The 25,314-nt window shown below is 39.7% G+C and overlaps 1 protein-coding gene and 1 non-coding gene across 4 annotated transcripts in view; both read left to right on the top strand.

The window, feature by feature from the left end:
* LOC122071804 overlaps window positions 1–25,314 on the top strand; it is an 86,256-nt gene that overhangs the window by 2,295 nt on the left and 58,647 nt on the right. For all 3 annotated transcript variants that reach the window (XM_042636217.1, XM_042636216.1, XM_042636215.1), the window contains exons 2-3: window positions 19,913–20,040; window positions 20,246–20,378. In XM_042636217.1, coding sequence (XP_042492151.1) covers window positions 19,913–20,040; window positions 20,246–20,378 — 261 coding nt within the window. The remainder of the gene's footprint in view (window positions 1–19,912; window positions 20,041–20,245; window positions 20,379–25,314) is intronic.
* Window positions 15,736–15,842, top strand: LOC122071816. The gene has a single exon (XR_006138288.1). It is a non-coding gene; the product is annotated as a small nucleolar RNA R71 (small nucleolar RNA).

Below are 25,314 nucleotides of genomic sequence, written 5' to 3'. Positions count from 1 at the left end.
CTCTCTCTCTCTCTCTCTCTCTCTCTCTCTCTCTCTCTCTCTCTCTCTCTCTCTCTCTCTCTCTCTCCTGATGAAAGAAATAACTTATATTAAAGAAGCACCAAAAGATACAGAACGAGGCAGAGGCCCGACTATGAGTTCCAAAATTAGCAAGCAAGTCTGCAACAGTGTTCCCTTGCCGAAAGGTGTGCTTAAAATAGATCTGAGGGAAAAGATCCGATAAGGTGAGACAGTCATCAATGATGTGAGTGACCCTCCAAGGAGAGACAGTAGTAGTCCGCTTGAGGAGATTGACGATCATTAAATTATCACTCTTCAAAATGATATGGCTGAAACCACTGTCAAAAGCAAGTTGAGGAGCTTGCCTAACCGCAAAAGCTTCAACAATATAAGCAAAGGTGATTCCAACAGATCCTGCAAAACTAAAAATGAATCGACCATGATCGTCACAAACAATTCCTCCAATCCCTGCTAAGCCAGGACAGCCAAGAGACGATCCATCAACATTGATTTTAGTGTATCGTATTGGAGGAAATCCCCATTTGACATTGATGACAAATGGAGAAACCGTGATAGTATTAGGTGATAAGCAATAATCTCGAGTGAATTGGAGGCAACGCAAAACCAATGAGTTGACAGAATGAGAAGTTCGTCTAAAAACAACGTCTAAGCATGCCAACCAGGTTTTCCAAACTACTCCTGCCATGAGCGCAAGATGCCATTTCTTCAGTTGTTTTGAAGTTTGTAGAGCAATGATCGCAGATATCCAGTCTTGAATGGAAGAATGTGTCGAACTGAGAAAACCGAATCCAACAGAATTCCAAATCATGGAGGAATAAGTACAAGTGAGAAACAAATGATCATGATCAATATGATCCATCTAGCAAAAGGGGCATTGAGTGTTAAGGTGAAAATGTTACGTGCACAGCTGCTCGAACGGGTGATCCTTGTGTGCGTGTTCAAATCTTCGATACTCTCTCGAGCCAAATAGGACAGCTCACGAGTTTGTCCCTTGTTCCTGTGTCTACCTATGGTGGAAGATAAAAGAAGATAAAACACACATGGCTTCTTCGAGGGAAAAACCAATCCTCCAATGATAATTTACTGGATTAAAATTCGATGATTACATTATTGATAAAAAAGACTTATATAGATTACAGCCAACATTCGAATCTTAGCCACGACTAAGCCGTTTAACCACTTCCTCCAATATAGCGTTACAACGTTCGACTAATAACCCACTTCCTAAAGAATCGGTCTTCCTAAACAAAAAAGACTAACAACATAACCTCAACTACTTGGACTCTTTCTATCATGAACTAATTACTCCTACTTTATTGCTAAGATGACTAGGCCACCTTATGAGACACGTAACATCTCTCCCTTCTCAAACTACACCCTTGCCCTCAAGGGTGATCTCTGGAAAACAAACCTTCATTTGTTGCGCATCCTCCCACGTAGCATCTGATGGCGGAAGTCCCTTCCAGTGGATAAGGATCTCGGTTCTCTGTTTACGCATACGGTGATCCAGCACTGCTTGTGGTTGAGCAATAATAGCGTCTTCTTTCTCATGAAAGGTCGGAAGCTCCTGCTGCACTTGTACTACTACACCCCCCCTCTTCTTTAAACAAGACGCATGAAAAACAAGATGAATCCATGATTCCCGTGGTAATTCTAGTTTATAAGCAATGGTTCCCACCTTCTTGATAACCTCCTAAGGACTATAATATCTTGGAGATAACTTCAAATTCTTCCGAAGCGAAATCGATACCTGTCGATATGGTTGAAGACACAAATAAACCCAATCAAACTCCTCTCCACTCGGTGAAGATCATAATATTTCTTCATGCGATCTTCAGTTGCTTGTAATTGATTCCTCAATTCCTTAAGAACCTAATCACGATCAACAAGTTCTTTAGCCACCGACTCCATTGGAGTTGTTCCCGAAATATATGTCAACAGTGAGGGAGGTGCTCGACCATATATAATTTCATAAGGAGTCTTCTTGTTTCTGGATGGACACTAGTGTTATAACAATATTGAGCCCAGGGGACCCAACGAACCCACTCCTTTGGTTTATTACTAGTGAAGCATCGCAAATACATGTCAATTGATCGGTTCACAACCTCCGTCTGCTCGTCCGTTTGCGGATGATATGCGGATGAGAAGTTGAAGTCTGTACCCTACAAACGAAATAATTCCTTCCAAAAAACACTTGTAAAGACTGGATCTCTATCACATATGATAGTCTTGGGCATACCATAGAGTTTGAAAATACTATCAAAGAATACTTGAGCGACTGATGTTGAAGAATATGGATGAGAGAGAGGAATGAAATAGGAAAATTTTGAAAGACGATCTACCACCACAAAAATTGTAGATTTATTCTTAGAAGTGGGGAGTCCATCTATAAAATCCATGGATAGATCCATCCATACCTGGGAAAGAATTGTGAGCGGTTGAAGTAGGCCCGCCGGGAAAGTATTCTCCCATTTATGTCGCTGATAAATGTCACATTGCTTAATGTGCTCCCTAATTAAGCTCCTCATTCCATTCCAGTAAAAAATTGATTTTATATGTTGGAGAGTTTTGTGATAGCCTTCATGAGTGCTGGAATGTAACTCCTCCACAATAATAGGGACTAAGGGAGAGTCCTTCAATAAATAAATTCTATTTTTAAAAAACAAAATCCCTTCTCTGTAAGTCCATGGACCCACTGCCTCTCCTTGTTGTATACGACTCACTCTGTCTTGCAACATTGAATTATTCTTCACCTCTTCCCTTATTGGATCAAGCCAGGATGGAATTGGACTAGAAATCGCCAAATTCTCTCCCCTTTTGTCTCTTCTAGATAGTGCGTTATGAGCTATATTCTCTTTCCCAGTCTTATACTCAATTGCAAAATCGTAACCCATCAACTTGACTAACCACCTTTGCTGAGCTGGAGTGGTAATTTTCTGGTTCCAAAGATATTTCAAACTCCTTTAATCGGTCTTTACAATGAATTTCTGACCCAGTAAGTAGTGCCTCCAACGTTGCACTGCAAGGACCACAGCTAGCATTTCCTTTTCATAAGTGGATAAAAGTAAATTCTTACCACTTAATGCATGACTGAAGAAAGCTATTGCTCTCTTGTCTTGAGTCAGCACTCCTCCAATTCCCGATCCCGAAGCATCACATTCAATGACGAATGTTTTAGAAAAATTTGGAAGTGCTAAAACGGGAGCTTGGGTCATCACTTGTTTGAGCTTCTCAAATGCTTCTTCTGATCGAGTGTCCCATCTAAAACCTCCCTTCTTTAACATGCCGGTGAGAGGGGCGGCGATCCTACCATAGTTTTGGATAAACTTACGGTTGTATCCCGTCAACCCTAAGAACCCACGCAATGATTTAATTGACTGAGGTTTTGGCCATTCTAGCATAGTTGCTATTTTTTTCTTTGTCCACCGCCACTCCTTCACCGCTAATGATATGGCCCAAATATTTGACTTCCCGTTGGCAAAAACTACACTTCTCCTTCTTGGCAAATAATTGATGAAATTTCAAAATAGAGAGTACAATATCAAGATGCTCTAGATGCTCATCCCAAGTTCTGCTATAAATTAAAATGTCATCAAAAAATACCAACACAAATTTATGAAGGTACCTTTTGAAGACTGAATTCATTAATGCTTGGAAGGTCGATGGAGCACACTCGTCAACCCGAAGGGCATCACCAAATATTCATAATGGCCTTGATGTGTACAGAAATCCATCTTCTCAATGTCATTAGGATGCATCCGGATTTGGTGATAGCCTGATCTTAAATCCAACTTTGTAAATTAAGAGGACCCGTGTAATTCGTCGAGCAAATCATCAATAACCGGCATAGGAAACTTATCTTTTACGGTCAACTTATTAAGTGCTCGATAATCCATGCACATGCACCATGAATTCTTATGCTTTTTAACAAGCAAAACTAGCGAGGAATACAGGCTCGTACTGGGACGAATCACACCCACTTTCAGCAATTCCATCACAATTTTCTCAATCTTGTTCTTCTGGTAATGCGGGTAACGGTAAGGCCTAATAGACACAGGCCCACTTCTCTCTTTCAATGGAATGTGATGATCTTGATTATGGCTCGGTGGAAGTCCTCGAGGTTCTTGGAAAATATCACGATAGGTTTACAACAATTTGGAAAGCTTTGTATCTGTAACGTCAAAATTAAATGGTGGGGCTGAATTACCTTGTTGAAGTGGACTAGATAGTGCATAGATCTGAAGTAGATGTCCTTCTTTCTTCTTTTTAAATTCCTTGTTGAATTCATTATCATCCACTATCTTATCCTCAGGTACATTCAAACCTTGCAATTTAACTTCTTTTCCATTAATAGTGAAAACCATTTGCAATTTGGAAAAGTCCCACATAATGGGCCCCAATGTACTCAACCATTGAGCCCCTAGGACTGCATCATATCCCTCAAAAGGTAGTAAATAGAAATCCATCATGATGGAAAATCCCTACAATGCCATGCAAACATTTTTGCATCTTCCCGAACTCGAGATTTTTTCGCCATTGGCCATAGCCACTTCAAATCCTCCTCCACAGTTAGGAATTAATCCATTTTTCTACAACATTAGCATTTAAAAAATTGTGTGTGCTACCAGAGTCAATTAGAAGTGTTAGCCTTTTCTGTCCAAGCCTCCCTTGGACCCTCATGGTTTGGGGATTTTGGGTACCCACAATAGCATGGATCGATATCTTTGGCACGTCTTCTATCGTTGCCATCGCCTCTTCCTCGACCTCATCTTCCTCGCTATCTGACCAATTTCCTTCGATTAGGAAAAGCTTTTTGCATCAGTGGCCGGGGCCAAATTTTTCATTGCAATTAAAGCATAACCCCTTTGCTCATCGATCGCTGAGTTTGGCAGGAGAAAGCTTCTTAATAGGCAAGATAGGTCGGTTGGGATTCGGATTGCTGGATGTCCTTTTGGTTTGGGCTGAAACAGAACTTCAACTTGCCTGGTTGCGTGTTTCGTACAATCGTGCAAGCCCAATTGCCACTGATAGGGTCTTAGATTTGCATGCTTGGACATCCACTTTCAAACTTCCCTTCAATCCTCTAATGAAACATCCCACTTTTTGTTCCTGTGAGAGTTTTCCTGCACGTGGCAACAACTTGAAAATTTTGGTTTGGTAATCTCTCACCATTCTAATTTGCCTTAACTTGGTTAGTTCACCAAAGAAATCTTGGTAATGAGAAGGACCATACCGTACGAAGAGTTCCTCTTTGAACTCATGCCAAGTAATCAATTTGTTGTTTCTTCTTTCCTTGAGAAGTTGATACCATAATTGGGTATCTCCCTCAAGATTCCATGAGGCCAATTGTTGGGATTTAAAATGTAACCGCAAGTATACGGATCAATGTAGCTACGGGTCAAACATAGAGAGAGCAGCCACTTTATTTTTTTATTTCTTTTAATAATGCGAAAGTGAACCGATTAATGGTTGTGATCTAATTCTAATTACCGTCCTAAATATATTTATCTAAAATAACGTCCTAACCATTCCTCATCTAAGAATTTAAAGACCCAAGCATAATTAAAATTAAATAAATAAATAACTGAAAATAAATAATCCACACAATTTTTAAGAAAAAACAATAAAGGAAAAAAATGCTGAAATAAAAATAAAGTAAAAGAAATGGGAGAAAGCTGAGAGAGACTCACAAGTAGGTTTCTCTACTTAGCCCGAGGGATGCATCATAATATGAGCTTCCCTACTTGACTAGAGAGTCACTCTTACAAGGGTTACTCTACTTGGCATTAGGGAAAGAGGGAAAATTAAAATAAAATCAATAAATTGATGGTTCTATGGCTAGGAGGGGCAAAGCCAACACATACACTAGCCATAAACCTTGGGGAAAAGGGATAGCAATAATGCAACGACTGAAATTAAAATCTTAAATTAAGAAAGAAAGGGTAGTCAGAAGAGAGAATGAGAGGGGGAGAGAAGATTATTGAAGGAGCCTACTTACTTGAATCAATGCTTGAACTTGAAAGCTTGGGTTATTTGTGATACTACCAGTACTAAAAACCAGATCTGGAATAAACTAAATCTAAAATTTCTAGTACTAGAGAAAACAAATCTTGAAAAAAAAAAACTGAACTTGAAAAAAAAAGATGCTCCACGGCTCGTGATCTTGTCACTTAGATCTAAGCCTAAAACTATAACATTAAAAATTACAACTCAATTACATAAATCATAAACATAAAAGGCTGGATAAGAATAAAAAAGTGCTTGCATTAATTAACATAAAAAACTATTACAATAGTGATTAAAGCAAAAATAGAGAAGAACAAAACCTAAAGAGTGAGAGAGGGAGAGAGAGAAGAAAACTAAGCATAAACTAGAAAATAAACTAAGGGGAATAATAAAATAGGAGGGGGGAGGAAGGCGCTTTTATAGGGTTTTTTTTCTTGTCTCCTTCCTTTTACAAGTCTTTTTTAAGAAAAAAAATAAAATTAAATTAAATTAAATCTTGATAAAAATTCTCATTCTCTGAGATATTGTGTGAGGAAAGAGAGAATATGTTTCTAAAATTAACAAATTTTTTTCCTTCCTTACAATATTCACCAATATCTTGCAATCTTGATTAAATCAGAAAGGAATCTCTGCATAGCATCTTCAAGATCTTGTGAGGTGGCAATGAGAGAAAATAATCTTCAGGATTTTGTAGGAGAGAGGATGTGGTACCAATGAGTGGGTCCCACCTTTGGACTGGTTCTTGATTCACTTTAAGCACTTTCTCTTATAGACTTGGAAACTAAAAAAAAAGTAAGAAAAATAAAAGTAGTACTATCCAAAGTGGGGTAAAATATACACTTATATCCCTAAGATTTCACACATTATTGTGCTCATCAAATTCCCCCATACTTGACTTTTGCTAGTCCTCGAGCAAGACAAATAAAAGAATAAAGATAAAAAACCTAACTCACTTTCGTAGGAATCACGGTTGCATTTAGCACGTGCAACAAGCCTTTAAACCCCTAAGTTACCCTAGTGGATGAGTTGTGTCTCATGGGTGTTTGCAGTGAATATACACCTAAAATTCAAAATAAATAAATCCCAACCATGGCTAAAGGTAAGGCTCATACCGATCCAGAGCAAAGATAATTTTTCTTACAAGGAACCCCCACACTTGAACTTTTATTACCCTTTATCAATTCCAGGCACTAGCATATTCTTAATTTGGAACTCACCTCGTCTCTTCCAAAACATCCTTATCTTAAGGCAAAACCAATTGTAAAGAAATAGGGAACCAATGACTAAGGCGTTGGAGTGTTTTTTACTAAAACATATTACTAAGCACTAATGACATTTGCACATTTTTTTCTCCTTTTTTTCGCTTAATAAACTCTATTCTACTCCACTACTTTTGGCCTGAGTGACATGGTGGAGCAAACACCAGACACCCAAGTTACTATGTAGCTTCGTTTTTTGCATATGTCCACAAAGGCAGTGATGCTAGAGTTACTTCAGAAGTTTCCTCCCAAGGAATTTCGATCAAGACACCACGCTTCCTGAGGCGCAATGCCCTGTCTAGTTCCAAGGGAATCAACTCTTATTCTTCTTTATACCAGATTTCACATTTCATTTAAAATTGTGCATTTGTCAACCCACAGACTTACATATGGTCCAACACCATAAAACAGGGGTCTCTTATTTTTCAAAAGAAAGTCACATCTCATGACACAGGCTTGCTTCTTTCTTCTCAACAGGGTTTTTATACGTTCAAAATGGGTACCTTAGTCAAAACTTTTATTTTCATACACTAAGCAACCGAATGGTATGATCATTAGCCAAAATCCAAAGTAGGACTTCATCCTTTAGCAAGCTCAAAAAAACAAAAAGAAAAACAAATAAAACAAAGTGGAAAAAGCAGAAATTGGTTTCCCTCCCCCACACTTAAGTCATGCAATGTCCTCAATGCATAGAAAGAATTAAAAACAAAGACAATGCAAGGGGGTTATACCTGATTAAAATTCAATCATCAGTGTAAAGAGGTTCATGGAGATCCATGACCACTTCACTACCAGTATTAAGAAACTCAAGGAATGGTTTCAAATGCTGACCATTAACCTTCGAAATTACCCCTGTTCCTAGATTGAAAATCTTTATAACCCCATAGGGATATACATTATGGATAATAAACGGGCCATCTCATCGGGATCTAAGCTTACCAGGAAAAAGATGCAATCAAGAGTTGTACAATAAAACCTTATCACCAATTGTAAAAGATTTACGCAGAATGTGCTTATCATGGAAAGCTTTGGTCTTTTCCCTGTAAATCCTAGAACTTTCATAGGCTTCATTCCTAAGTTCCTCCAACTCAGATAGTTGGAGCCAACGATGAATTCCCGTATCAGACAAATCAAAGTTGAGCTTCTAGATAGCCCAAAAGGCTTTATGTAATACCCCGCTTCTTAAACCCGATCTGATTTCGCGGTTGAACCGGTTTAATCATGTAGGAACTGAGCCAGAGGAAATTAGAGCGGGTTCCTTATGGGCTATGATGGCACGGGTGACCTTAAACGCCGGCTGGCCCGACAAGTCCGAGCCAGTGCCAGAAGAGACGGGAGTGCCCAAGCCGTGTACATGCACCTACCATAAGGCCATGTACAGATAAAGCAGGTATTATATCCGTATTTTAAGGTATATACACATGCTACATCGTATGCCAGGGGTGGAGTTCGTGCCGAGGCCCGAACCCTGTCAAAATCCCAAGTTTTGGCCCTCAGGTGGGCGGACAGGTGGGTGCACCCACCCACCTGAGTGACCCATCCATGTGCACTATTCACTTAATTAGGAATTATATATATAGCTTTATGTTTTTTTTCTTTCTTTCCATTTATGTCACCCGTACGTTGGTGAGGATAGTAAAGAGGAGAGAGAAAAGAAAGGGAAGGAGAAGGGAAGAGAAGGAAGAGGAAGAAGGGAAGGATTTCAGCGGCGCCGAAGCTTGATCTTCCCATTCCGGCGCCGGGAGAGTGATCTTCAACTCTAGATCTACAGTTAGAGGTAAGCAAAGTTGGGTTTTGTGAACATTCACCGTACCCAAGCTTTAAAACCCTTGATTCGAGTATGGTTTCTTGAGATCTTGTAAATCTCCTTTGAAATGATGAATCTAAGGTTTAATAGATGATTTATGTGTTGATCTTGAAGGATTTGAAGAGGTATTGATAAGATGGAAGAAGCATTGTGGGTTCGAAGTGATTTGGAGGGTTTGAAGTTGTTCTTGAGCAAAGAAGGTAAGATGGTTTCCCATTACTTGAATCTAACCTAGATCTAAGTTATAACCATCCTATAGGACCTTGAAGGTGTGAGGAATGGGTTGGGAAAAGCCCCATTTGAATCCCCAAAGAATGGAGAAAGTTGAGAAGAAACAGGGTGTTTCCCGCCAAGACCGGTGGGTGCAATCGGTGGGCCCCTACCCGCCTGTGGGCACCCACCTGAGAAGGCAGGGGGGCCTTCGGGCACAACCGGCGGGCCCAACCGGCGGGCCCAACCGGCGGGCCATCCTACCCGCCGGTCCTAGCAGGGGCCCCTGGCCCAACCGGTGGGTGGAACTGGCGGGCCATACCTACGAGCCCCTACCCGCCGGTCCCAACCGGTGGGTAGGACCGGTGGGCCAGACTGCCCACCTGTCTGACCCACCCGTGTGGCCCCGAGGGTGATCCTTATGTCCGATTGGACCCAAATCGGACGTGTGACCTTCTTTTGACATTCTAAACATGATTTTATCATCGGATCGTGTTAATTTTGATTCTAAAATCATGAAGTACTAACCCCGCTCAATTATGTTAGGTTCACCAAATCCTACCCGATTAGCTCCGGATCTCACCCGTACCGAACGGGAATCCTTGTACGCTACAGGTAAGTGGGGAGAGGATATTTGGCCTTGTTTCAAGGCATTATTTGACATTCATTTAATTATATCTAGTCTAGTCATGCCATCATGAATATACTATGTAGACTATTCATTCCACACATTGATGTGCATATGTGCTATGTTTACTTTCCAAATGTCAATTGAATGAGATGTTTATATGTTGAATGTGGACATCATGGTGCATGATGCATTGATAGACTAGATGTCGTAGTCGGCTTGGAAACGAGTGCATTGGTGGCTCGTGGAATGGGACAGGGAGGCACTATGCAATCGTACTATTGTCATATAGGAGCATGCGGTATTAGGATTCTCACCATCCCGTGCTACGACCCTTCCCAACAGGAGTTAAGGTGTTGGGTTACCATTTGGGGGGAAGCAGGGGTTGCGGTTGTCGGACACTGTGGCGGTTAGGCATTACGCCCGGTGAGTCATGTAGGACAGTCGGCAACCCCGGTGGTACATTCAAGAGGGCCAATCGTACTGCTTTTAAATTACTGGAGTCATCACCTTTATTTTTAGTCATTTACATTTCTGTTGAGAGCAGGTGGACGGCATTGTCTTTACTTTTTCGAGTACTCACGGTGGGCCTTCTCCGACAGCCCTATGGGTGTATCGCGGGAGGGAGTTCGCGGCTCGTACCCGGAGTATACGCACACTGTGGTTGTAGTAGCACTAAAACCAAGGACTTAGTAATGTTGCTTAGGTGGATGTGATTTAAAATGTATAGCATGACATGTAGTGCATATGATGTGTTGTGATGTGTGGACTGCTGTGTGGTCCAACTTACCACTTACTGAGCTAGTGAGCTCATCCCACGTATACGCCACTTTTTAGATGATTTTGCAGGTCATACATCTAAGGAGCACGGGGTGGGTCCCACAGTCGAGTTTCCTGAAGAGGACTGATGGACCCCTGAGGAGTTAGAGCACGGCACTGACTGCTCGTGCGAGAGTTGTGCTGCGGGACAGCAGTTTTGAGGCCGTGCTGAGCTCCACTTCTGAGGCCGAGCTGAGCTCTACTACGTGATGCCGAGCTGGGCTCAACCCTTGATGCCGAGCTGAGCTCTAGCCTTGATACCGAGCCGAGCTGTGTACTTTGATTGTTTTGGTGGATTTCCTTATGTACTTGATATTTGAATTTTATTCTTTTTGTGTAAATATCATGCATTCGGGCCCAAATATATATAATTATTGTATCACTATCTGGGTATCAAGTATTATGGGATTATTCATAGGTAAAACTTAGTCTTCCGCTGATCTGATGAGTTTATATTAGTTGTGTGTATGCTGTGGTGGAATACAGTATCTGATGATCCTGGCAGGTTTGGGATAACCGGTGTTAACTCGGTCACTGGCCCGGTTCAGTGTGAACGGGATGTGACACCTTATGCTCCAACTCAGCTGGTAAGTGACAAGCTTTCCCATACACCAAATTATAGGGAGACTGACCAAGATCAGTCTTGAATGCAGTCCGATGGCCCACAAGGCGTCAATGAGCCTAAGGGACCAATCCTTACGGTTGGGATTAATAGTTTTCTCCAAGATTTGTTTGATCTGCCTATTAGACACCTCCACTTGGCCACTGGTTTGGGGGTGATAAGGGGTAGATAACATATGGGTGATCCCATACTTTTTCATTAAGGCCTCAAAAGGTCGATTACAAAAATGAGTACCCCTATCACTAATTATTGCACTTGGTGCACCAAAGTGAAAAAAAAATGTTCTCTTTGAGAAACTGGACCACCACTTTGTGGTCATTAGATTTACAAGGTATGGTCTCTATCCATTTAGAAACATAATCAACAGTTAAAAGTATGTACAAACTCCCAAAAGAATTAGGGAATGGTCCCATAAAATCGATGCCCCATACATCAAAGATCTCAACTACCACAAATAGGATTGAGGGGCATCATGTTCCTCTTATTGATATGGCCAAAAGACTGACAGGCAGAACAAGCCTTACAAAAATCAAAAGCATCTCTAAAAAGAGTGGGCCAATAAAATCCGCATTAGAGAACCTTTGCAGCAGTTTTCTTAGGTCCAAAGTGTCCACCACATGCATGATCATGACAAAAAGAGATAATAGAATGTTGCTCATGATCAGGAACACATCGTCGGATAATCTGATCCGGACATATCTTAAACAAATAAGGATCATCCCAGAAAAAGTGCTTAACTTGGGAATAAAACCTATACTTATCTTGGGTGGACCAGTGATCCGGAGTCACACCTGAAACTAAGAAGTTGACAATGTCAGCAAACTATGGTTCATTGGACATTACAAATAACTGTTCATCTGGAAAGTTCTCGTTGACTGGAGAATCGACAGTCAAGGAATTGGGAAGCCGGGATAAATGGTCTGCAACTAGGTTTTCAACTCCTTTTTTATCCTTAATTTCTAAATCAAACTCTTGCAAAAGTAAAACCCACCTAATGAGACGGGCTTCGGCATCCTTCTTCTGAACTAAGTATCTGAGAGTAGAATGATCAGTATACACCACCACATATGAACCAACTAAGTAAGACCGAAACTTTTCTAATGCAAACACAACCGCTAAAAATTCTTTTTCAGTGGTTGTATAATTGAGTTGTGCATCATTTAAGGTCTTACTAGCATAGTAAATGACAGTGGGTAACTTATTAATCCTTTGACCCAAAACCACTCCTATGGCAAAATCTGAAGCATCACACATCAGTTCAAAAGGTTCAATCCAAACAGGTGGTTGAACAATGGGTGCATTGGTCAACTCCTTCTTAAGTTGTTTAAAGGATTCTAGGCACTCTTTAGAAAACTCAAAAGTTTGATCTTTGGCAAGTAATGAAGTGAGAGGTCGGGCTAATTGACTAAAGTTCTTAATAAACCTTTTATAGAAGCCTGCATGCCCTAGAAAAGATCAGACGTCCTTAACAGATTGAGGAGGTGGTAAATTATCAATTAAATCCACTTTGGCTCTATCTACCTTAATTCCCTCCTTAGATATTACATGGCCTAAAACAATACCAGATTTAACCATAAAATGACATTTCTCGCAATTCAAAACCAAATTCTTAGATATGTACATTTTCAAAACTAGGGAAAGATGATGAAGACATTCAGAATAGGAATTTTCATGAATTGAAAAGTCATCCATAAATATTTCTAAGAATTTTTCGACTATGTTAGAAAAAATGCTCATCATGCATCATTGGAACGTAGCAGGGGCATTGCAAAGCCCAAAGAGCATACGCCTGTAAGTAAATGTTCTATATGGGCATGTAAAAGTGGTCTTATGTTAGTCCTCTAAAGCAATTGGGATCTAGTTATAGTCGGAATATCCATCAAGAAAACAATAGTATTCATGTCCAGCTAACCTCTCTAACATCTAGTCAATGAATGGTAATGGGAAGTGGTCCTTCCAGGTTACCACATAAAGTTTTCTGTAGTCTATGCACACTCTCCACACAGATTGGACACGGGTTGGAATTAGTTCATTATTGGCATTGGGAACTACAGTCACACTAGACTTCTTAGGTACTACGTGAACTGGGCTTACCCATTGGCTATCAGAAATAGGATAAATTATTCCATGATCCAAGCACTTTAGGATTTTTTTCTTAATAACTTTCATCATCACTGGGTTAGCTCTTCTTTTGGGTTCCGTAGATGGTTTGGAATCCTCCATAAGATGTATATGATGTTGCATAATAGAAGGGCGTATACCCTTGATATCAGCTATAGTCCAACCTAGGTCTTCCTTATTATCTTTTAACACTTTAAGTAATTCATCTTCCTGGCTATAAGTCAAATTTGAAGAAATTATTACAGGAAGAGTCTGGTCAGGCCCTAGGAAAGCATACCTCAAATTAGATGGCAACTCCTTAAGATCTAGCTTAGGGGGCTCAACTATGAAAGGTTTGGGAATGGAATTGGAAAGGGGTCCTAAGGGCTCCACAGGTGTATCAAAATTAATATCAAAGTTGGTAATTAAATCATCAGAAGAATCTAGAAAATCCTCAATCACATTAATCTCTTCTTCCATATGCGGTTGCTTGCCTATCCTAAACATGTTAAACTCAACAGTTTGGTTACCAAAAGACAATCTTAGGAAACCATTCCGACAGTCGATTAATGCATTACTGGCAGCCAAGAATGGTCTTCTTAGAATTATTGGGATCTCGTCCTTGGTTGAGAAGGGCTTGGTATCTAACACAATGAAATCAACAGGGAAAATAAAGTTTCCCACCTTTAGTAAGACATCCTCAACCATCCCTTTAGGAATTTTAACAGACCTATCTGCCAACTGAAGAGTAATTTCAGTGGCTTTCAATTCTCCCAATCCAAGTTGCTTGTACACATGGTAAGGTAAAAGATTCACACTTGCGCCAAGGTCAAGTAAGACATGCTCAATGTAGGTGTTGCCTATGACACAAGATATGGTAGGGCTCCCTGGATCCTTACACTTGGCTGTTATAGGTTGAGTAATTATGGAACTAATGTTACCTGCCAAGAACGCCTTTTTGGGCACACTAGTGATACGTTTGTGAGTACATAAATATTTCAGTACCTTTGCATAGGCGGGGACCTGGGATATGGCATCCAAAAGAGGGATGTTCACTTCTACCTTTTTGAAGACTTCTAAAATTTTGTCCATGGAAGCAGTCTTCCTTTTGTTTACCAAGCGATTAGGAAATGGGACAGGATGAACATAAGGACTGTTAGGGATTTGCCCCTGTTCAGAAGAATCATTTTTGGTTTTCTCAACCAAATCATCTTTAGTTTTAGAAAAATATTTAGGTTCATCAGCCGAACTTGAAACAAGAGGCACACTTGTGTCCTCAACTGAAGGAGAGTTAACAGAAGTAATAGATGAAGAAGATTTAGGAACGCTCTGTTGGTACTCTCTACCACTCCTAAGGGCATAAACAACATTACATTGGTTAGAGGGCCCTTGTTGGGTCTGACCTTGTACTAAATTCAGTGGTGCATTAGTTGATGTTTGTGAACTAATAAGCTGATGATGCCTAGGGTTAGGCTCTAATTGACTGGGTAAAGTTCCTTTCTCCCTCTCACACATAATTGAGACAACTTGAGTGAGTTCTCTCGTAAGATTCTGATGGCTTGTCATGAGGAGGGCCATATTTTTTTCCAATTCACTTATTCTACTTGCCTCTCCAGTGTTGGTAAACCCAGGGGGTTGCTAATAAGATGATAGGAGAGGGGCCCTAGGAAAACTAGCCTGAGGTTCTACATTTGACCTAGGAAAAGTATTTTGGGAAAAAGATTGTTGTGCAAAGGGAGGCCTTTGGAGTCGAGATTGACCTTGATTATGGAAATTGGAAGGCCCTGCTTGGTTGCCCTGATTCTAAGAGAAATTTGGGTGATTTCTCCATCCTGGATTGTAGGTATTACTATATGGATTATTTTAGTATAAGGCATTAACACTATCATTAGAAGTACCCCCAGAGGTGTTGGGGCATTCTTCTATGAGATGTTCAGGAGACTGGCACCAAGCACAAATCTTAACCAAATTGACTGATGGTGGCTTTCTAGGAACAATAGCCTCAATCCTCTTGATTAGGCTATCCAAATGGGCTTCCTTGGCTACTATCCCATCCACAAAATATCCTTTTCCTCCTATGGTTCTTTCATTCTCTTGGGTTGATTCCCACTCACGGGTTTTTTCAGCTAAGTCAAGTAAGAATTCCCATGCCTTTCCTTCATCTGTAAAGGATGTGAATCCCTCAGGGCACATAGACTCTATCATTTGTTTAGTTGGGTAATCAATACCCTCATAAATTATTTGACATAAATGCCATAGGTCTAGGCCACGGTGAGGGCATTCTTGGAGTAAATCCTTGAATCTCTCCATAAGTTTGGAAAATGACTCACTAGGCTTTTGCCTAAACTAAAGGATTTCACTTCTTAGCTTATTGGTCTTGTGAGTTGGGAAAAACTTCTTAAGGAAGACAACTGTGAACTGTTCCCATGAGGTTATGGAATTTGTGGGTAACCCATACAACCACTTCTTAGCTTGGTCTTTCAATGCAAAAGTGATAAACCTAAGCTTAATAGCATCATCAGAAAGCTGTTGGATCTTAATTAGAGCACATACCTCTTCAAATTCCCTTATAAATAGGTATGCATCCTCAGAGGTCAACCCATGAAAGTGGGGCAACATAGTGATGTATTGAGATTTGAGTTCAAAATTATTGCCCTGGCTTGTGGTAGAACTATGCAGGAAGGTTGGACTGTTCTAGCAGGGTAGAACCTATCTTTCAGAGATTTAGGTGAAGGGTTTTGCTGTTGGTCTCCCATATTGAAGGGTTTTAAAGAGAGCAAACGTATAGGGTCACTACTTGTTGGATCTCTTCTTTCTAACCGGTTCTTAATATTACGTACCCACTTAACACTCATGCAACAGAAAACTACCCACAACTAAAATAAGACAAGCACAAAAGAATGGATAACAAAATTTTTTTTTTAATGATTTTTTGATTTTTTTTTTCTTTTTTTTCTTTTTGGCTTTTTGGGAGCTTACCGGCAGGGATCCGGGGTTGCTCAGGTCAATTCCTGAGGTACTGCTACAGGGCGAAACCTGTCTTTATCATACTGTGAGGTATTGCGACCTCCATCGATACAACTATTATTGCAAGTTGTTCTTCTCAGGAATTCAATAAAAGAAAAAGAAAAACAAAACAAAGCAAACAAAGCACTCCGATTTACCAAAAGAAAGCGAAAAATAACATGGAACTGTCTCCCCGGCAACGGCGCTAAAAACTTGTTTGAGATTTTAAATATAACCGCAAGCGTACGGATCAGTGTAGCTACGGGTCGAACACAGGGAGAGTAGCCACTTTATTTTTTTATTTCTTTTAATAATGTGAAAGTGAACCAATTAATGGTTGTGATCTAATTCTAATTACCGTCCTAAACATATGTATCTAAAATAACGTCCTAACCATTCGTCATCTAAGAATTTAAAGACGCAAGCCACGCAATTAAATTTAAATAAATAAAAACTAACTGAAAATAAACAACCCACGCAATTTAAAAAAAAAAAATAAATAAAGGAAAAAAATGCTAAAATAAAAATAAAGTAAAAGAAAGGGGAGAAAGCTAGAGAGAGACTCACAAGTAGGTTTCTCTACTTAGCCCGAGGGATGCATCATAATATGAACTTTCCTACTTGACCAGAGAGTCACTCTTACAAGGGTTACTCTACTTGGCTTTAGGGAAAAGAAGACAATTAAAATAAAAGCAATAAATTGATGGTTCTATGGCTAGGAGGGGCAAAGCCAACACATACACTAGCCATGAACCTTGAGGGAAAGGGATAGCAATAATGTAACGACTGAAATTAAAATCATAAATTAAGAAAGAAAGGGTAGTCAGAAGAGGGAATGAGAGGGGGGAGAGAAGACTATTGAAGGAGCCTACTTACTTGAATCAATGCTTGAACTTGAAAGCTTGGGTGATTTGAGATACTACTAGGACTAAAAACCAGATCTGGAATAAACCAAATCTGAAATTTCTAGTCCCAGAGAAAACAAACCTTGAAAAAAAAAAAAACTGTGAAAAAAAAAGATGCTCCACGGCTCGTGATCTTGTCACCTAGATCTAAGCCTAGAACTATAACTTTAAAAATTACAATTCAATTGCATAAATCATAAACATAAAAGGCTGAATAAGAATAAAAGAGTGCTTGCATTAATTGACATAAAAAACTATTACAAAAGTGATTAAAGCAAAAATAGAGAAGAACTAAAACTAAAGAGTGAGAGAGGGAGAGAGAGAAGAAAACTAAGCATAAACTAGAAAATAAACTAAGGGGAATAATAAAATAGGAGGGGGAGGAAGGGGCTTTTATAGGGTTTTTTTCTTGCCTCATTCCTTCTACAAGTCTTCTTTAAGAAAAGAAAGAAAATAAAATAAAATTAAATCTTGGTAAAAATCCTCATTCTCTGAGATATTGTGTGAGGAAAGAGAGAATCTGTTTCCAAAATTAACAAATTCTATTCATTCCTTGCAATATTAACCAATATCTTGCAATCTTGATTAAATCAGAAAGGAATCTCTACATAGCATCTTCAAGATCTTGTGAGGTGGCAAGGAAGAGAGATAATCTTCAGGATTTTGTAGGAGAGAGGATGAGGTACCAATGAGTGGGTCTCACCTTTGGATTGGTTATTGATTCACTTTAAGCACTTTCTCTTGTAGACTTAGAAACTGAAAAAAAACAAGAAAAATAAAAGTAGTACTGTCCAAAGTGGGGCAAAATGTACACTTCTATCCCTAAGATTTCACACATTATTGTGCTCATCTGGTTCATTGTCCAAATTCAGCCTCACTAAGGAGGATTAGGACACGCTTCTTCTCAATAGTTCGGTACATTTGCTTCATCCCTTTGGATTGGATGTTTGAAGATCCTTATAAAGGTCGTACTCCTCTATATGACCAATAATAGTGTTATAGCATTCAGAAATTGTCTTGTCTCCCTGTTTCATTGTGATGACCTTTTGGTGGAGTTGAAAAACTATAGCCGAGTTACCAACTTGGTCAAAAGTCTTGGTTACACTATCCCAGATATCCCCTCTGTAGTTTACCTTTTCATAAACCTCCTCCCAGTCTCAGGCTTTTTAGAGAAAATCAACTAAGTCATAACAGTGGAGTTCTCGGTCTCCCATTTCTAATTCATTTGATCACTTGAGTTAGGGGCTTGAATGGTGCATGTAATGTACCCTAGCTTCCTCGTACTCCGTAGGGAAAACTTTACAGAATGAACCTGGTCCAATTAGTTGGTGTTGCACAACATCACGATGGAAATCTGGGTGTTGGGATTCTCAAAGGCAATCTGAGTATGATGAGAACTACTTGAAACACTAGTTGAAGCTTTCGCAGGTTCATTGATCTCTGACATAATGTAGAAAACCCAAGCCAAATGAGGAGTATTCACTCTACCCAAATTCTCATTCCAAACACACTAAAAAAAATTCCAGCGAGGAGAAAAAACATACAACTTAAAGAAATCCAACTCAAATACACTCTTCAAGGTGTAACATCATCTCATAACTACGCGAGAGGCCCCAACAACATACCTCACCAACACAAGGCAGCCGGACGCATTGCATACACCATTTCAAGAGGAAAAACTTCATTCATGCTCATCTCATTGTTTCTTGAAACTTTTCACATAATAGATCCTCGGAAGTCGGAACCTTTTTTTAATTTAGGGTTCCAAAGAGAGGAAATGGAAGCGGAAAACTTGTAGGCTTCTGGCACGACTCTTAAACCAAAATTGTGGACTCTAATACCAAGTTGGAATTTAGAGGTTGTAAGTGAATAAAAGAGCAAGAGGGGAGATGAGAGTAGAAGGTTGAAGGAGAAGAAGAAGAGAAGGAAAGAAATGATGGTAGACTGTTGTGGGAAGTAAAAGGTAAAAACACATTAGAACATAGTAGACATGTACTTATATTATCCTTATTACACGAACTCAATACAGTTCTCGAGGTATTTAAATATCTTTGGGAGCCTGATAGTACTCCGTGGTGGATATTTTTTCTATATGAAAACTATTTTTGAGTGAACTTCCAATTATGGATATTTTGTTATATCCCATAATTGGATTCATATAAAAATGCGGTATGCTTGGGTGGATTTTTCTGAAGGATTATGAAATTAGGGAGTGGGAATCAATCCCACTTTGGGAGCTTCCTTAATGAGATTCTAGGATTTTTGGCTTATTTACATGCTGATTTTCAAATCCAAAATCTTGAATTGTGCAGGGATTTTAGAAACTGGATTCTGTAGTCTCCTTAGAATCCCATGTTATGAGAACTGCAGGTTAGCACAATGTGGCATAGGTGTATGCAAGTGTCATCCATTAACTAACGTGGTTATACTTTTTAACTTAAAACTTTCAACTGTTTTGTCTTGATATTTTTAGTTTATTTAGCAAATTTGACTACATAATTAAATTTGTACATCATTTTGTTCTTCTAGCTGAAATTGTCTTGGCCCGCGAAGCTGATTGTCCTCCTCCCCATAAAATTGATGAGAACATGTGGAAGAATAGGGAACATATTGAAGAAATTCTTTCGTTACTGGAGAAATCACATTGGCCAAGAATGGTAAAGTTTAATTTCTTAATATCCTCTTGCAAATTAAATTTCTGTATAAAATCATTAGTCGTGCTTTACTGAACTAATTTCTTATTATGTGCCATGATGGTTGATTTATTAATATTTTGCTGTTATATCCTCTTTGTATTGAAGTCGGTGAATTACTTTCATGACGTGAATGTATCTTTGTTATACTTTTGTATCATTAATGCAGCTTCAACAGCAGTATACACCCGAGGACAAGGAAACTGCTATTGTTCTCGAAGATCTCAAAACTAAATTGCATAATTCTTTGAAGATATTGGAGTCATTCCAATCCAAAAATGCGGAAAGTGTATTCAACACAGGTTTGTTCATTATTTATCAACTTCAATGCACATCTAATAAGTTTACCAAAATTTAAGTAATCAAAGCCCAAATGTGGGTTACACAATGATTGTTGTGCCACCCCGGAGCCAATGATCCTCCTTTTCAACTTTTGATAGTTAATGCATTACATTGTAGTCGTTGGTGTTGTGTTGTTTATTGGAATGTAACCAACAGAAATAGTTAGTTTTGCCTTCTGTGGGAAGGAGCAAATGTTAAAAGCCACGTAAAGTACAGCTAACCTCGAACTGGTGTATGCTAGAGGGAGATAAGTTTGTGACAGGATCACAGGTATAGGATAGAACCAGATTGGTAGAAAATCAGATGACTTCATGAACTGGAACTGATATACAACTGTGGGAAAGAAAGAAAATGAAAGAAAAGGAGGATATTATCAGGAATTACTACCTGCAAGGCTGGAATCACTACCAGTACCCAAACTTTTGGATCTCCACCAAGGGTTTCATGATTTTCTTTACTAGGAACCTACTGAATTACCACAGCATGGAGCATTCTGAATCACCACATAACCAAAGACTGGAGCCAAACTTTTCATAAATCAAATCTTTTCATCGCATAGAATATGAGATCACTAATTTATAGACTAACCCTCTTTCTATTATTAACACAACTCACAAATTAGAAACTACCCTAAATTCCTAAACTTGAGAACCAAGGTATCTGAAAATAGAAACTTTGTAGTGCTCCTAGAGTTTCTGAAACCAGATTCAACATTTCTTTAACAAAACAGAAATAATCCAAATTAGTAACTCAATATGGATCCAATCTGACCTAAATCTTCTAGAAAACTAGTAGTAGAATTAGAAACCAACATCCAATCCCGTATGCCACAAGAATCAATTTTCGAATTGTAGGCTGGTGGTATCTACTGTTTAGCCCTCAGTTCTGGTATTTGTTAGTGGGATTAGTAAAAGTGACATTCTTTTTGTTGATTTTAAACTGAAAGAGGCAATTTGAAGAGCGAGGTAAGATTGTTATGTTCTGTTTTCAAGTTGCTGCCACTGCATCAGTTTTCCAAGGATTTTGTGAATGACTCCAAATGCTAAAATTATCATCTTTCCTTTCTTTCAGTATGCGGAAAGAGTGTTAGAAGCCTGGTGCTGAGCATGATAAGGGGTCTTATCCAGAGATGTGGCATGAAAGCAAGAACAGCATTAGAATATTTTATTTTAGGATTAAGAATTGGGGTCTTTCAGATGGGGACAACAGAGTGAAAGAGTATAAAACCTTCCAAACTGTGGATCTGATGGTGAATAATTACAGATCACAGAATTAAAGGTAGAACCTTTATGGGGATAAGTAATTAAAGCTAGTGATTTTGAAGTCATTTCTAATAGTTGTATCCTTTGTCCTGGTTTCGCTGTGATAAATTATTCTTTTAAATCAACAGCTGAAAAGGAGGACCATCGTGCTTTGGGTGTCGCAACGATCATTGAGCTATACTTAATTGTTTTATAATTAATATATTTATTGAAATGTATTATACATAATCTGCAGGGTAGTTTGGTACTGGGTTTTGTGTATGGTGTAGCCATGTAGGTCCAGTAGGATACACTCATGCTTATAGGCAGATCTATGTTTTACAATGTTCTATTAATGGGATAAGGAGAAGGTCATGGGTGCTTTTAGAGATTATTTCTATCTATTAAGTAAGAAAATAAAAAAAAATCAATGTGCAACCATTTCTTGTATATATATCTTTCGTTTCTGTGATTAGGTAAAATCATTCCAACAATGTCAGTTATGTAACAGAGTACGAACAACCTGATCAGGACGCATGCTTCAGCTTTCATTAATATAACTGCCCATGATAGCAACCAAGTCTGAAAGTTGAGCGGGATTTCACAAGCGACTGATATTTGCAAATTAAAAAATGAACCACTTAAGAAAGTGGGAAAGATGCATGATGTATAACTAAACCAGTATACATTATTCTTGCTTACTCAAACTTCCTGAGCATAGTGAGACCTGGAGATCAGAGTTGGAAAAATTAAGAGAAGGCAAAGCGGTTTATCTGTTTCTGTCTGTACTCTTTAGTGACAATAAACTATAACCGAAAAGAAACACCAATCATAGGCCCAGGCAGTGAATTGGCTTTCCATTTTTGAATTCCTTCTCTACTTGACATACAATGATTGTAATCACAGACTTCTTATGGTCTGAATCCTGTTGTACTTCTATATTTTGGGTTTTCTATAAATAATTATGCTAGAAAAAAGGAAAAATTCTAATCATGGGTTTTAGTTCTCAAGCCGTATCTCTTCCTCTGGCTTGATTCTTTGCTCTCCAGCCCGAGACCGTGCCAACCCCTTCTCGAGGGAAGAATTCCTCCTGCCTTTGAATTGGCTATCCCAATAGTCCAATGCTTACTCTTTCTATAACTGCCTTGAGCTATCTCCACCCCATAGTCGATTAACCCCCTTTTCCTAATGGCACCTTACTAGTCCTACGGTCTGTTTAAGGTGATTTCAAGGCACGAAGGCAACCCCCAAGCATGGTTTGCTTTCACTCCCACCATTGAGTGGGGCTAGAAAGAGAAATACCTGGCAGAAGCTGGAAGCCTTCAGAGTTGCCAGAGCTGCTAGAGAACAGCAAGATGGTGTGCCTTATTCCTTGCTTGCTTGCCTGGACTAGCTTGTTTTCACTGCTAGCCAAGAGCGCCTAATGGAAGCACGATGATCGCTTGCCAAATTTTCTTTCTTTTGGCTTTTATATATGGGCTTGTTCTTTCCTTATATGACAGCGACAGGGACAGGGATAGGGATAGAGCTACGAATCTTGGTAGGCCATAGGATACTAGTGTGCTTTAGTTTCGATCATCATCCATTTGCAATACTTAATCATAACAGCTATTGTGACAATTTGGCAAGCTTTATATTTGATATAAAAACTCATCAGGCCTATCCAGGCCAGGGTCTCTAGCAAGTACGCTCTCCTTGAAGTAGGTCTTTCGCTTTGGCCTTCCCTTTGACTCCGATCTCCTCTTTCCTGCTCCACATAGATCAGGTTTGGGGTGCGAAGTCTACTTTCTCAGAGAAGCAAGCCGAACCTTTGATCGACCTGGACACATAATTCTCAGGGTCGAGAGAGTTTTGAGATTCCGTAAGTAACTCAGTGAGTGCTTTCTAAGAAAAGGGCTTGGCTTGGAAGAAGAAAATGAAATACGAACAACCGCGCTGGTCGTACTAGATCGACTTTCATGCTAGTTCTTGCTCCAGCATGAAAGTTCCATTTCAGGAAAGGATGACGTACCATGATACTTTTTGTTTCATCTAGCCCTGCTTTGGTATTTGGTTTGATGGTTGTACGTGCTAAAAATCCAGTACATTCCGTTTTGTTTCCCATCCCAGTCTTTCACGACACTTCAGGTTTACTTCTTCTGTTAGGTCTTGACTTCTCTGCTATGATCTTCAAGTAGTTCATATAGAAGCTATTACCGTTTCATTCCTCTTCGTTGTTATGATGTTGCATATTCAAATAGCAGAGATTCACGAAGAAGTATTGCACTATTCACCAGTGAGTGGTATTATTGAACTGATCTTTTGGTGGGTAATGTTCTTCATTTTAGATAATGAAATCATTCCATTACTACCAACCCAAAGAAATACGACCTCTCTGAGATATACGGTTCATGTTGGAAAGGTACGAAGTTGGACTAATTTGGAAACATTGGGCAATTTACTTTATACCTACTATTCCGTCTGGTTTTTGGTTCCTAGTTGTATTTTATTAGTAGCCATTATTGGGGTTATAGTACTTACTATACATAGGACTACACAGATGAAAAGACAAGATGTATTCCGACGAAATGCTATTGATTCTAAGAGGCCTGTAATGAGCAAGAAGATAGACCCGCTCACGCCCTCGGTCGGCCATGTTTGTGACCAGCGGAGGGGCTCCCGGTGGGAATGGGAGAGCCTTCGCTAGCGTTTTGGATTAGAATAACACTTTTTGTGCTGGTTGCTGAAGTTGAGGCTGAATAAGATTTGCCTCAACTCCACCCTCCCTTGCTATTGTAAAATACCATTCAGTGCGAAAGAAGGAGGATGGCTGGGCTATACATGAATGAACAGACAGTCACCCTTGGCCCTAACTTTCTTCCCAAGGCGATGGGTGGGAAAAGATCAGTATGGTAGAGGGACTTTCCCCCACCCAAGTGAGGTAGTTATCCAAGGAAGAATGAAATTCGTTTGATTCCAACAGCATGGGATATGGAAACTGGATTAGAAAGAGATGCTTAAACATCGGCTGCAACAAGCCCTTAAGCATAAACTATAGTTGTTGGCTCGAGAGGGTGGCGCCGTGGTGGGTGGGGTCGCAAGATGCTGGGTCAACTCTAATTGAATTGATGAATTCCTCTGCCTGGAGCTCAGCACAACAAAGCTTTGCTTAAATTCACTCACAAAGAATAGAGAAAGATTTATTCTTTAGTTGAGCTTAGCGGCAGGAGTGAGGTCTCATGGAAAGAGACCACCAACCAAATAGGAAGCTACTCAATCTTCAACTTCGGAGCGAGTTCAAGAGCTTTGATCATTAGCAACGGTCAGGGATAGAAGGAGGGTCCCCCCTGGCGCTTAAGGTGGAATCCAATGCTTCAGACTGACATTCCACCAGCGGAAAGAACGGACCGAGACCCTTACCTATCTTTTCCTACCCAACGCCCACCCCACCCACTGCCTTGGGTTAGTGGGAAGCTATCTATGACAGATGCCCGCTCCCTATACGCTAGCAAAATCGAGACCCGTGCCGCTACCCGCATAGATTGTGAGCTACCGAGTCACAAGTCATGAGTCACGAGTCACGAGTCACGAGTCATGCTACCGAGCCTGCTGCAACTGCTATACCTATTTATCGATGCTACCGTTGCTCCTACTCCTCCTGATTGACCGCACCTGC

The sequence above is a fragment of the Macadamia integrifolia genome, unplaced genomic scaffold, assembly GCF_013358625.1.
Source record: "Macadamia integrifolia cultivar HAES 741 unplaced genomic scaffold, SCU_Mint_v3 scaffold_9A, whole genome shotgun sequence".
Classification (NCBI taxonomy): Eukaryota; Viridiplantae; Streptophyta; class Magnoliopsida; order Proteales; family Proteaceae; genus Macadamia; species Macadamia integrifolia.
This window is presented reverse-complemented; position numbering and strand designations above follow the sequence as displayed.